General features: G+C 34.1%; 1 protein-coding gene across 1 annotated transcript in view; it reads left to right on the forward strand.

The window, feature by feature from the left end:
- Window positions 1-15,744, forward strand: part of EDIL3 (EGF like and discoidin domains 3) — a 579,426-nt gene that overhangs the window by 327,630 nt on the left and 236,052 nt on the right. Inside the window, 1 exon segment of the mRNA XM_021007989.2 lies at window positions 5,377-5,490. Within this exon segment, the coding sequence (XP_020863648.1) occupies window positions 5,377-5,490 (114 nt within the window).

Here is a 15,744-nt window from a genome sequence, read left to right on the forward strand (position 1 = left end):
TAGGGAGGGATTGACTTCAAACTGAGGTAAATGGTCAATGGCTTCAGCATTGATTGATAATGATCTGTTGAGAACACTATGGAAGTGTTCAGCCCATCTCTCTTGGATCATATCCTTATCACTAATCAATGTGACTCCATCAGCACTGAGTAGTTGAGATGCATCATGCATCTATGGCCCATAAATATCCTTCAAGGCATCATAAAAGTGCTTTGAATTGTTACCATCAGCATAAAACTAAATTTCATCTGCCTTCTTACTGAGCCAAGAATCCTGCATCTCTCTAAGCTTTGCTTCTACATTACATTTTGTTGTAATACTATATGCTGTTGGTAAACCATGTGTTCTCATTTTCCATTTAGCAGCTGCTAAACTTCCTCATCATTTTCATTAAACCAGTCTTGGTGTTTGTGAGTATTCTGACCCAGATGAGCAAATGCAGTGTTATACACCAAATCTCTGAAAGCTGCCCACTCTTTTTCTGATCTACTGTTGCCAACTGTGTGTTGGCTGAACTTTCCCTCCAAATTAGCAACAAACTGTTCTCACTTAGAGAAGAGATCTAATCTGTTGACATTAATTCTTCTGGTAGTCATTTTGCTTTAGGGATGACATTTTGTCGAATGTGAATATTTAGCTTGGAGATGATAAGTCTATGATCAGTGCAGCACTCTGCACCATACCTTGCCTTTGTCACTCTCACATGCTGTCTGTCTCTTCTCCTTACAATTACATAGTCTATTAAATGCCAATATTTGCTGTGAGGGTGTATCCATGAAGTTTTATTGCATTTAGGTAAACAGAAGACAGTGTTAGTGATGAGAAGGTCATGAGATGCTTCTTCAAATCTTCAGTAATAAGTGACCATTACTTTTTGCTGTTTCCAACTCTATTCCTCCCTAGGACTACCTGCCAAGTCTGGTAGTCTAAGCCTACTCTAGAATTAAAATCACCCAGATTTATAACCTTGTCCTCTTTTGGCACATTGATGATAAGGGTCTGCAGTTCTTGATAAATTTTCTTCTTTAACCTCATCAGGGTTCATCATATTGGGAGCATGGGCACTAATGGTGGTGGCATGACATTTTTCTGCAAGTGGCAATTGTATTGTCATGAGCTTGTAGTTCCCTCTTTTTGTTAGGCATACAAGCTTGTTGACTAGATTAGTTTTGATTGCAAAACCTACACCGGCTTCACAGAGCTCCCCTTCACTGCAGCCACTCCAAAAAAAATATGTATCCAGCTCCAACTTCAGTAAGCTGGCCTTCATTTGCCAGTCTTGTTTCACTCAAGGCTGCTATTAGGATGTGATGCCTGCTGAGTTCTCTTGCCATGAGAGCTGTTCATCTTTCAGGTCTACTGGATTTTATGTTGTCTATAAGTGTGCACATATTCCATGAGAGGGGAATTATCTTTGAAGACATTTTTGTACATTTTTGTTTGTGTGTTTAGACCACAGAGTGGGATTCCTCACCTGCTGTGTTAATCAGGACAGGGTTGGGTAAACAGACAACTCTTAGGGCATCTTTGCTAGCCCCTTTCTCATACTAGGAGGTGAGCAGTCAGATCCTTAAAAGGCTGCTTAGACATCCAAGGGACTGCTGAATCCCACCACTGCTTCCAATGAGAAAACAACCCTATGGCCTAGACCACCTGTGTGCAGCTCCCAGTACATCAGTACCTTCTGCTTCATCACTTGCCTGTTGCCACAGGGCTTTGAGATAGGTAAAATGGTAAAACCGTAGAAGTGATATCTTTTGATTCAAGAGTAAATTGGATTTAAGTGAGGCAGAGCTAGAGGAAGTCATCAGCCTCACTATCTCCTCTACAGTCATCATAGTCCAATGATGGGACAGAATCAATATGACTGGCGATGGCTCAACATGCAGTGGATGACCTTGGCATCTTAGATGTCTAACTAGGCTCTAAGCACTCCACGACACCTGCTTTAGCTGCCTTCATGGCCATTGGAAGAAATTGTTCTCCTCCATCCTTTCCACCAGGGGAAGCTTTCACATGCTTGGGGTAGACACTCCCCTAACTCACCAATGGGTTTGAGACTCTTCAGTTACCCTCAACCTGGAATGGTCCGTGTACCAAAACAGTTTACCAGGATGTGGCCACTGCACATGCTCTAGCTTCTTGAAGCCAGAAGTGAGAGTTAGGTGGAACAGGTGGACACCAAAGAAGGAAAGCAGCCCTGAAAAGGGCTCAGCAGTCATCACACCAGGGGTTCTAGTCTTCCCTGAATATACTCTACATATACTCTGTAGATAAACAAATAAGATATCTACTAAAGGAAGTAAGGATATCTAACTTGTAGAAAAGGAGAAAGCTCAGAATCACTGCCCTCAAATATTCATATTTCTATCATGAGTTGTACTTATGAAGTAATGAAGGAAGATGCAAAGTGACTTGCTCATGGGTCTTCTGGATAATAAAGGTCTGAAACAGCACTTGAACCCCACTATTAATGACTGGGTCCAGTCCTCTATATACTGGACTAAAGGGCTTCTCTGACTTGGTTCTATTCAGCCACAGTGAGGAAGAACTGGGAGCATTTGGTAGGAAGATAAATTTCATCTCCAGATAAGAAAAACCTCCTAATTATCAGGGCTCTCAACAGGTGGAAGAAATTGCCTTATGTATTGAATCTGTTTCCTATGTGGAAGTCTTGTTACTTTAAGAGGGAGTTTATCATGATCACAATGTGCCTAGCACAGAAACATGTGGAACTTGTACAGCTCCCTTGACTTACTACAGTGTCTTGTTTAAATGAAGTTTCTTTGCTGCTTACTACCTATTTAATTTTGGTCATCACTTTACCTTTCTAAGCCTCAGTTTCCTCATCTGGAAAATGAAGAGATTGGACTAGATGATTTCTAAAGTTCCATCTAGCTCAAATTATGAGGTTCTAAGAACTGTATGAGCTATATAGAGAGTTCAATGAGGGGGAAAAAAGAGGGATACAATGGTTTAGTGTAGGTGTCATTGACGGGAGAAGATAAAATAAAGGAAGGGAATGGTGCAAACACATTAATTGTATCTGCTCAATTGCAAAGCTCTTTGGAAACTTGAACCCTGTATCATCTAAACTTTTTGGCCTTCATTCTAAACTGACATTTGTAATACAGTAGTTTGAAAAGTCGAGTCAATGAGTTTGTACAAAAATCTCAAGGATCTCACAGTCTAATGAGGGAGACAACATGCTTATAATGATGAACAAACAAGAAATACACAGGATATATAGAAGATCAGAAGGAATTCATGAACATCAAGAGTGACTAGGAAAGGCTTATGATAATTCTTATTTATACACATCTAACTTTAGAAAATATGGAACTTAGTTTGTAAAACTTGGCTACTTATTTCCTCTGTGTCAGCTACTCACATATTCCTATTAAAAAGAGGAGAAAGAGAAGAAGAAGAAGAAGAAGAAGAAGAAGAAGAAGAAGAAGAAGAAGAAAACTATAACATGATTTAGCAAAAGGCATGTCATAGTAGCTCTAGAATGTCACAGTGTGTGTGTGTGTGTGTGTTCATTTTAATATTATCACATACTTTTATTAACAATTATTAATCTCTCATTTTACTCCCTAATGCTTCATGAAGCCTAGTAAGCTACAAGGGCCATTCTTTTAGATTAAATAACATAATCAACTCACCCAAAGAAGTTGAAGCTATCATTTACATATTAGCCTTAGAAAGATAGGAAATACCAGAGCAACTTAGCTTTAGAAGTATCTGGTTGGAAAGGGTGGAGATAGGGGAGGAGAGAGAGAGAGGGGAAAAAATAAGGTAGGGAATTATACCATTGTCTATTTTCTCCTTACTCAAGTTTTAAGAGTGAGAAGTCATTTTTTTTAAATATAGATCTTGTGTCAGTGGAGGAAATTTCCAAATCACTGAATTTATCTGTGAACTAACATGTTTTTTTAGTATATATAAAAATATGTGCTCAAATACATACATACGTATATATATATATATATATATATATATATATATATATATATATATATATATATATATATATATGTGTGTGTGTGTGTGTGTGCGTGTGTGTGTGTGTGTGTGTGTGTGTGTGTGTATTTAAAATTATACAACCAACATTAAGAGTATTTGGTTGATTACTTAGCTCTGCTACTGTAATCTTCCTGTGCCATTAGCTTATAGTCTTCTCTATTCTCCCCCAACTTTTTAGGTATCTGACATTTTTGGAATACTCAATGGATATTTGAGGATACTATTCTTGTTTTGATCAGTGAAAGATAAATTTTTGTTGTTCAGTAATTTTCAGTCATGTCTGATTCTTTGTGACCCCATTTGGTGTTTTCTTGGCAGAGACACTGAAGTGGTTTGCCATTTCCTTTTTCAGCTCATTTTACAGATGAGGAAACTGAGGCAAATAGGGTTAACTGACTTGTCCAGGATCACACAGATAGTAAGTGTCTGAGGATAGATTGAAACCCAAAAAGATGAGTCTTCCTGACTCTAGGCCTGGCACTCTATTCACTTTACCACCTAGCTACTCTTTAAAAATATAAATTACAAATGTTTTATATACTGTCTAAAGTTGGCTAGGGATATTATTTTCTCTTAAATTTCATGCTAACATTTTTGCATAAGAAGAGTAAGATTCCCCAAATAAATGTCTCCTAAACTTTGGAAGCTTTGCAACAGAATGAGGAACCTACTTTCTTTCTACATTTATTATGCTTAGGAAATTACAAGTTTTTGCCTCCAATGTGCTTCTCAGCTCATTTATCAAAGGGGAACTATTAAGAAACAAACACCTCTTGTCAGTTAGAATTTTAATGAATTAAGACAAAATGATACAGTCTTAGTTGGCAACTGATGCTGCAGGATAAGTTTCTAGATACTGGAAGTAATATCAATTTATCTCATGATTAAGGTTAATTTGTTCTATTTAATTTTATGGTTACATTAAATATTTCCAAAATATTCATGGCTATTTTAGGAATCCAACCACTGTGTGTGTGACCCTCTCTTTCCTATGAAATACTTGATTTCATTTGACCTCAATTGAAGTTGATTAATAATGCCATATTTGTTTGACTGCTTTTTGCATCTTTTTTGTTCCTTAAAGAAAATACACAATGTAGCAAAAAACAAAATATTTTTAGACTAATAGCAATATCATGGGTATTTAGATAGTGTATAATTTATAGTCCTCAAAAGAGATATTTTTTTTCTGTAATCCAAATTTTTTCCACTGAGGATTCAATTCTTTTCCTCTCTCTCTCTCTCTCTCTCTCTCTGTCTCTGTCTCTGTCTCTCTCTCTCTCTCTCTCTCTCTCTCTCTCTCTCTCTCTCTCTCTCTCTCTCTCTCTCTCTCTCTCTCTCTCTCATTAGATATAAATGAATGTGAATTAGAGCCCTGTAAGAATGGTGGGATCTGTACAGACCTTGTGGCCAACTATTCCTGTGAGTGCCCTGGTGAATTTATGGGAAGAAACTGTCAGTACAGTAAGTATCACAAGCATCCTTTTTTTTTTAGTTATGTCTACTCCGTGTATTATAGAAACAGTGCCAATTGCTATCTAGACTACTGACATAACAAAAGAAAAAACAACTTAGTGAAGATGGTGTTTATATTTGCTTCTACAGAGTATTCAGTGCTGTAATTACTGACTTCAAATTAGTTTACATTATTAACGTACACTATTTTCCAGCTATATTTTACCTAATAAACTCCTGCTATTCTTTCTTTCTTACCCTCTCTTCTACTCTTCCCCTTCCCCAGTTTGCAAAATAGAAAAAGAAAGAAAAATCCTATAAGCATTTCTTCAAAAAGTGATTAACCCAGCAGGTATGACACATAGGGAGATGTAGCATGAGGAGGCATAAGAGTAGAATGAACATTGACTCTACTGTTCAAAGGAGTCTACTATTTAAATCCTAGCTCTGCTTCTTACTACTTGTGAGAATTTGATCAGAGCTAGTATTGAATAAATTTATTAAAATAATGAATTATTTTAAAATAAGAGGTGGAGGTGGAGGTAAGAGGGAAATAGGAAATACCCAGTGAAATAGCATTAGAGAATAAACAGAATCTCTGTCTGTTTCTCTCTCTCTCTCTCTCTCTCTCTCTCTCTCTCTCTCTCTCTCTCTCTCTCTCTCTCTCTCTCTCTCTCTCTCTCTCTCTCTCCCTCTCCCTCTCTCCCTCCCTCCCTCCCTCCCTCCCTCCTCCCTCTTTCTTGCTACTGGGGAAGAGAAGGAAAGTGAAATAAATGAAAGACCAGTGACAGGAATGTTATAGAAACACATGAAAGGAATATGTGGGGTACAGGGGCAGGGAAACAAGAAAGGAGGAGAAAGATGTGAAAAGAACAGAGAATTCAAAGGCAGCAGGTTTGAGGGCTCTTGAATTATGTCTCTGCTATTAGATTTTATACACACACACACACACACACACATACATATATATTGTATACAAATATACACATAGCCATTCAGGGAAATGTACATATGTTAAATTATTAATAAATAAAATATAAATATATACATACATGGCATATTCACATATTTGTTTTCATTTTTGATATAGTGTTTTATTTTTCCATAATTACATATAAAAACAACTCTCAACATTCATTTTTAAAATTGAGTCCCAAATTCTCTACCTTCCTACCTACTTCCCTCATTGATAAATCTAGCAATTCGATATAGGTTATACATGTATAATCATATAAAACAAATTTTCCTATTACTCATGTTGTAAAAGAAAACATAGACCAAAATAAAAACCAAATAAAAATTTAAAAAAAAAAGTGTGCTCTAATCTTTACACGACTCCATCAGTTCTATCTCTGAGGATGGACAACATTTTTCATTATAAGTCCTTCAGAGTTGTCTTGGATCATTTCATTGCTAAGAATAACTTTTTTTTTCCTTTTGCATGGATTCTTCCTTGAAATAAGGATAAGGAAGGAAAGAATAAAGTTACATGGCATCATATATTTAAGGCTGGAAAAGACCTCAAATGTCATTTATATTGACTATATTCTATTTCAACCCTCTCCTTTTGCAGATGAAGAAGCCAAAGCCTAGGGAGGTTAAATGTCTTGGTTATCATTACTTAGAGGATAAAGACAGAATGTGGGATTAGTTCCTCCAACTCCAAATTCAAAATTTCTTTTTTCATTATACCATTCTGATTTTGCATAGCTAAAACAGTAGAGGAAAAAAAATGTGTCAGACAAATTTTGTCTACATTTTCACAAATACATCTACTATTCAGAACAACTTAGGAACCAAATTCTGAAATGACTGTTTGGTAGTTTTGATGACCTGTGATGTGTCTTTAGATTCAAAATGATTAAAGATTCATCGGTGGTTATAAACTTAGAGAAACAACTAAAACACCTGATTTTGTTAGTAGGTTATATCTGTTACTAAGTTACTTATTTCAAAAGTCATTTCCTTGTTTAACTATCTTAATAATCGATAGACTATCCAACCATATTGAATTGTCCAAGCTATTATCCCTATTGTCTATTATGACAACTGGAAATGTTGGGTTGACAAGCTTTTGTATTACAATTTATCATTTTATATTCTGCCCTTTCTAGCTATCCACCAATCAAAGAAAATGTTTGTTTTCTTTACTCTTTCTCTATCTTTAAGTTTGCTATTTTTTCTTGTCACCTTGCCATCACATTTTAAACAATACTGCCGGTCCAGGCTTAGCCTGTACTTGTAAAGGAAATTATGTGAATGTCTATTTTTTTCCTTTCATTTTGTTTTCTATGAATTATACTACTATCAAATTTGCCTATTTGCTACAATTTATTAAATCCATTCATTAGTATTTGAGTTAAGAAGCTAATTAAGGATAACCTCTTTATATTTAAATAATCTAGATAATCCTATCAAATGCATTTCAATAATAATGATGTGGACCAATTACTCTAATTCATTCACTTCATCAATGTACATTGTAGAGAACCTTAGTGTTATTTGGAATTTGTGTCATAAGGCTTTTTAATTATGCCATTATAGTTAATTATGTGAAAATAATAGTCATTACAAAATTCAATCACCTAATCAAACATTTATCAGTAATAATTAAATTAGATTAAGCATAAATTTTGTAACTTCATTGATTGCCTAAAATTTATGGAGAATGCTCTGGTAATTGTTTACTAAAATTTCTTAGAAGAAAGAAGGATGTTCGTTCAATTAATAATTAATGACAAACTGGTTGACATATGCCATCTTCTTCTGTAGATAAAATTGTAGGAAGACCACATTTAATTTAATGACTTTGAAGTTTTGTTCTAATAAGTTTTGTTATTTTAGTTGAAATATAACTTTTGCGTTATGAACCCCACTCAGCCATTTAACAATCCCTTATTTACAGCCCCTTGGTCCTCTTAAATGATATAAGCCCATGTATTAAACCAGGCATTTTATAAAGATTATGAAAGAAAAAAATGATGATTAACTAAAATGAACAAGTCTAGCCTCACTGGAATAGGGGACTCCTTTGCCATGTATATTTAACAAAACATGATGTGGTAATGAAAAGTAATGGAAATAGAAATTCATAGGTATTTAGCTTGCTAATCTAAAAGAATATGTCACTGCTTTCATATATTGGTCTATGTGTCCCACAGTACCTAAGTACTGAAAACCTGCATTTTCCTCCTGGGTATTTAAATGTGACATAATTAAATTTCCAGGAATGAGACCAAGATCATTCTTATTCCTAACATTGTTTTTAGAAATGAAGATGGCCCATCATATCTAAGGGCAGTTCTCACAGGGAAGGTATGTGGAGTCTTAGAATTTCACTAGCAAAGAGTGGAGGTTTTACAGTCTAGCAGGGTTTTATTAAAAACTAAGGGAAAACTCTCTAATTAAAAGAAAAGTAGATTAAAAAAAACAAGCTGTCCACCCTGCAGCATGTAACTATATCCTCTGCCCATTCGTTCTCTCCTTTACTATGTTTGCTCATGGAAGAATATATATAGTTTTCATTTTAGCTCCTAACCAACTGGGTAACCATTATAGAAATGCCTTTCTATGATAGGGATATTTCCAATGAGTGGGAATGTTAATCTAAGGATGAACTACTTTGGTGTTCCACAAACAATCCATTCCATCTCTTGGATCCAAGAAATTTCTCTGGTTGTTCCTCCATACCTGAAATACTTTGCTTCCTCATCTCCACCTAATGGCTTTCCTGGCTTTGTTTGTTTGTTTTTTTAACATCCTAATTAAAATCCCATCTTTTCAGGAAGACTTTCCTATTCTTTCTTAATCCTAGTCCAGGCCTTCTTTTAATTATTTCCTTTTTATCCTATAGCTTGTTTGTACTTTTAATTTTTTTTTTTTGGCTTGTCATATTTGTCATCTCCCCCATTAGATTATGAACTTCTTAAGGGCAGGAACTATCTTTTGCCCTCTTTTCGTATCCATAGCACAGTGCCTAGTACATAGTAGGCACTTAATAACAGTTTATTGATTGTGAAAACTTTTTTGCTTTGTTAGAATCTAGCCCTGCATGGGGGGTGCATGGGGCAACAGCTAGGTGGTACACTGGATAGAGCATTGGCCCTGGAGTCAGGAGGACCTGAGTTCAAATCTGGTCTCATACCACTTAACACTTACTAGCTCTGTGACCCTGGGCAAGTCACTTAACTCCAATTGTTAAGGAAGGAAGGAAGGAAGGAAGGAAGGAAGGAAGGAAGGAAGGAAGGAAGGAAGGAAGGAAGGAAGGAAGGAAGGAAGGAAGGAAGGAAGGAAGGAAGGAAGGAAGGAAGGAAGGAAGGAAGGAAAGAAGGAAGGAAGGAAGGAAGGAAGAATCAATCAATCTAGCTCTGCATGGTTGAGAAATCAGACCTATTGCTTAGAAATCAGACTTGTTTAATACTTAACTTGGGACCTAGGTTAGGCTAACCAGAAACCCAGTCAGATACAAAGACTGATGCAAGGAATGTGAAGAATTTTCTCCCACTATACATCTCAAGCAACCTGTGTGTCTTATCTGGAAATTGCCTCTGTGCTGGCCAATCAGCTACTGTTTCCTTGTTCCACTGTTGAAGTCCCATGTAATTGTAACTTACAGATTTCCTGGACATTGAGCCACCCTTTTGTGGCTTTCGCCTCTGCTGGGCAAATTAATACACTTCTTTCTAAATAATTTCAGTTCTGTGTTTTGTTCTCAGCCAACAATATAATGTTGCCAGAATGGAATAAATCAACTGACAGGTTGACCAGTATCCCTACCCTCTTTTCTGCTTCCCTTATCTCTTCTTCTAGAAGCTTCCACATTTCTTTCAGTAAAGTACTTTGGTGTCCTTGAAGACCTAGATTTGAGCCCTAGTTTCTCTACTAATAGTTATTTGACCTTGAACAAGTCATCTTAACTCTTTAGATCTCAATTTCTGATGTGTAAAATAAAAGGACAGGACTAGATGATCTCCAAATTGTCTTTTAGCTCTAATGATCTTATTATTTTCTTGTTTCATTTATAATGAAGATCCTCTAAGCCTCTCCAAGAATACTTGCTAAGAACACCTGTTTTGCATTAAATTATGCATGAGTTTCCCTGTTCCAGCTATTAGTGAAATGATAAAGTTCTGATTTTGATTTATTCCTGTATCACCATGTAACTTCTATTGCTCTGTATATATTTGCTTACTTGATGGTAATAAATAGAAGTATCAAAAACAGCAAAATTCAACATGAAAGTTTAGGACCAAATGATTCATTTTCTGGCTTTTTAAGGCCAGAAGAAAAAAATACACGTGCGCGCACGCACATGCGCTCACACACACACACACACACACACACACACACACACAGGTGTGTTTCTATTCTGCTTAAATTTAATGAATTTTAAATGCACCCATGAATTAATACATTTTATAAGAATATTGGTTACAGTGATGTGTTTATCTATAGTGCAACTCTTATGTGGAATAAATCTTATTGACATGCAAATATAACAGAGGTGATTTTATTTAGAAAATTCATGTGATGCTCTCATAAACGCCTCAAAAGAGTCATAAAATGCAACCAAAAAGCACTTGGAGAGATAAGCACTATGGAGGAACTCATGACTCTGACTACCAAAAGCAAACCACCCTGTTAAGTTTTATTTGTCATTATTTCAATGACCTATACTACTAAAAGCAGTGCCAGTTATTTATTACATGAAGTGCTTCAGTGAATAAGGAATAGGAATTTATTACTAATGTTGATGGGTCCTATGGATCATAGATTCAGAGCTGAAAGTGGCTTTAGATGTTAGCCAGTCCAATCTCCTAATTTTACATGTTAGGCAACTAATGTCCAGAGAGGTTAACTGACTTGTCTATAGTCAAAAAGATAATGAGTATTACAGCAAATATTTGGAGCCTGGAGCCACAATTCCAAATTCATCCCTTCTTTCCACAGTGACATGTTGCAAGATTCCAGTTGTTTTTTCCAGAACTCAGTGGGTGTCATAAAATTTATGCTGTACAACAACACAGTTATTGTCTGCTCTTATGCAACTGAAGATGTGCATGTCAAAAACAATGTTATGAAAAAACCCAACTGATGTAAAGAAAAAAATTATTTTCTATCTTCTTAAAATTTGTCACTAAAAGAAGAAAAAGTAATAAAAGTATACATAAAATAAGAGGATATTAAATATATGTATATATGTATGAATGTATATACACATATGCATATACATATATACAGTATTTCAATAGACAGAAATATATGTGAATACATACCTACATATATTACACACAAATATGGCAATATGTCAAGGATCTCTAACTTTATCATTTCAGATACTCTTTCCACAAATGCAGATAGCAACCCCACCATAAGTAGATGGAGTAAGAGTCTCTGTGCCCCTTGAAAATCAATGTCCTGCAGCTGAGATGGTTCTATATTTTTATTAACATAGCTAGAATGTTGCATTGGCATGTCCAGTTTTCTAACATGGACAAACCCACTGGAGACTTGAATTTGTTGAAATAACTTTCACTTCCACACTGTGTTCAAGCATTTCAACAGGACAAATATAATGTACTTATACATTATATCTATCATGATTAGAACTTAAGCAGATAAATAAATGGTGTTTCAAAAATTACCTTGGTCAAAATTGGTTAATCACTAAAAAGTGTATTTATTCTTCATACATAAAATCCAATGATCTTGGTTCTTGAAATAGATGTTAAGAAGGAAACATGTTTCTTGTCTTCAGGAAACTTTAAATTTACGAAGGCTCAGAAGACAGGCATGGGATTAACAGAAATATATAGACTTTTGATATCACTAGAAAATTAATAACTACTCTAGACAAAAAAAAACACTTTTTTAAAATCAATTTTAACCATATATAATTTATATGTTTTAGGGCAAATGATGTGAGGGGTGACTTTGTAGGCAATTTCTTATGATTATATGTCTTTTTAATAATACTTTATTTTTCCCAACCAAATTCAAAGACAATTTTTAACATGTTTTTAAAAAAATATTGATTGGTATGGCATGGAATAAGTAAATTAGGTGAAATTATCATTTTTATTATGTTCTCTTGGCCTACTCATAAATAATAAATATTTCTCCAGTTGTTTAGGTCTGACCTTATTTGTATGAAAAGTGTTTTGTAATTGTATTCTTATAGTTCTTGGATTTGTCTTGGCAGGTAGACTCCTAAGTATTTTATATTGTTTACAGTTATTTTAAATGGGGTCTTTATTTCTATCTCTTGCTGCTGGGCTGTGCTGGTAATATATAGAAATGCTGGTGATTTATGTGGGTTTATTTTATACCCTGCAACTTTGCTAAAGTTGTCAATTATTTCAAGTGGTTTTTAATTGATTTTCTAGGATTCTCTAAATATAGCATGATATCATCTGCAAAGAGTGATAGTTCTGTTTCCTCATTGCCTATTTTAACTCTTATTTCTTTTTCTTCTCTTATTGCTATAGATAACATTTCTAGTATAATATTTAGTAATAGTGATGATAATAGGCATCCTTGCTTCATCTATGATCTTATTTATAGCTTATCCTCATTATAGATAATGCTTTCTAATGGTTTTAGATAGACATTGTTTATCACTTTTTTGGGAAAGCTTCATTTATTCCTATTCTCTCTAGTGTTTTTAATAGGAATTTTGGCGCTGTATTTTCTCAAAAGCTTTTTTCTGTATATATTGAGATAATCATATGATTTTTGCTGGTTTTCTTACTGATATAGTGAATTATGCTGATAGTTTTCCTAATATTGATTTGACCCTGCATTCCTGTTACAAATTCTACCTTATATTACATGATCTTTGTAATATATTGCTGTAATTTCCTTGCTAGTACTCTATTTAAATTTTTACGTCAATATTCACTAGGCAAATTGGTCTATAGTTTTCTTTCTCTCTTTTCTCTATTTCTGTTTTAGGAATAAGTACCATATTTGTGTTGTAAAAGAAATTTAGTAGGACTCAATTATATGTATTTTAATAATTTAATAATATTATGTAATATCATTACAAAATCATAAAAAATTTAATATAGGAACATATAAGAACTCAAAAGAAAAACAAAGAAAAATAGGGACATTTTATTCTAATTTTGGAATTTGAATTGTAACTCATATTTTTTTTCTGTCATAAATGCTATTTTATATGCCTGTTGAATTGCCCTGTAGAAATATGAAGTAAAAAGGGAATGACTATGGAACTTAATCTAATTGCTCTGTGGGGAAAATGTATCTCATATCTTGTACTTCTTTTATGTATCAAAAAGAATTAGGAAACTAACATATATTTAGATTTAAGGAAACAAAATATCTCTAAATTCCTTTTTTTCATGCCTGAGATAACCTTTTAATTTTACTTTAGTCTGTGTACTTGTCAAAGATGAATTTATAAACAGACTCACTTGGTGGTGGTGGTGCTTCTAGTGGTATTTTTTCAGATAATAATTTACCTTAATTCAATCTTCTTAAACTTTCTTCAGGTTGTAGCAACAAATGCATGAGAAAGAATACTGTTAAAAGCATATCAGTTACTGTAAAGAAAAAATAATTCAAATCTTATTATGTACATTTTTGTCTTTACAGACATAAATACATTTAGATTCGATGACAGAACTGCATTGAATTCTTCACATCTGACACCAAAGTAACATCCTCAATCACATGTTTCTGGGTATATTTTTTCCAAATATTTCCCAAGAGCTTTATACAGAGATTTCCTACTTTGAAATTCACCTTCTGTACCTTAAAATGATAATACACTAAAGGAGAAAGAAAAAAATGCAAAATATTAAAATAGGCCCATAGGACTTGTTAAGTTCCTTTAACAAATTGGATCAGATTCTCATTGCTTGATGTTTTTAAATCTGATGGAAATAATTCCTAAACAACTAGGACTGCCTTGATTTTTACTTTTCATGAGTATTGTGTAGTAACTAACTTTGCCCAGAATTATAATTTCTCTCCCAGTTTAAGTTTATCTCTAAATTTCTCATGTCCATAAAGAAAGGCATATAAAGACAAAAGACATCAACTAAATGCATGCTGAAGAAAATTTAGGAAGATGGAGCTAGCAAAAGTAAAATGACTAAAGATGCAAGAGGGGATAACTGATGCCTTCCCCCATCTAAGTCCTATCCATCATGCAAGACCTAGATCAAACATTGCTTTTCTAAAGCTTTTGCAAACCTGATAGCATTGTTCTTTTCTCTCATGTTCTAAGGCACTTGTTATGTATGGTCTATTATATTATTAATATTATCTTAACCTTTTTTTTATCTAGGGCACAATTACAATTTAGCACATATCATAATCAATTAACCATCTACACTTGTCTAAGTCTGCTATTTCAGCAATGTAGTTATTCAGTATTTTATTTTTAATTATTTTTTTCCAGTTAACAGGTATTCATTTTCTCTCCCCCATCCACCACTGGGATAGGAAAAAAAAAAAGGAAAAGAAAAACGAAACAAAAGCCTTATAGTAAATATGCATAGCAAAGCAAAATAAATAACTATATTGGCAATGTCCAAAAATGTGTACCTCATTATACATATTTAGTCCATTACCTCTATGTCATAAGGTGAATAACATTCTTCATCACCAGTACCCTGGAATTATGGTTAATCATTGCATTGATCAGAGTTCCTAAATCATTCAAAGTTGTTTTGACAATGTTGTTGTAGCACAAATTGTTCTCCTGGCTTTCTAATTTCACTTTTCATATAGGTCTTTTCTCTGAAAGTACTCTTTGTCATTTCTTCTCAACATAATAGTATTCTATTGTATTAATGTAATATAATTTGTTCAATCATTCCACAACTTCTAGTTCTTTACCACCTCAAAAAAGAGCTAAGATTTTTTTTTGTACATTTAAGACATCTTTCTATTTATTTGATCTCTTTGGGTTGTATGCCTTAAAGTAATATTGCTGTGTTTATTTTGTAGTTTAGATGTTACTAGTAGAGAATATTGGGTATAGATGCTTAAACCAGAAAACATTGTAAGGTCCTATACTCATTTCAGAAGTAGCAGTCCATTAAGTAGCTGTTACCAGCCACTTAAGACTCAAAGTTATACTAAAGGGAGTACAAGTATGTTCTGTTATCATTTTTAATGCTACTCAAACAGATTACACTGAAAACAGATCCCTATATGCATTTATTTGCCAAACACATTTTGTCTAAATTCCTTAGGATCCAAAGTGGCGTTGTTTTTATTAATTCTGTTCAA

Source organism: Phascolarctos cinereus, unplaced genomic scaffold (genome assembly GCF_003287225.1).
Source record: "Phascolarctos cinereus isolate Bilbo 61053 unplaced genomic scaffold, phaCin_HiC Scaffold_4;HRSCAF=312, whole genome shotgun sequence".
Classification (NCBI taxonomy): Eukaryota; Metazoa; Chordata; class Mammalia; order Diprotodontia; family Phascolarctidae; genus Phascolarctos; species Phascolarctos cinereus.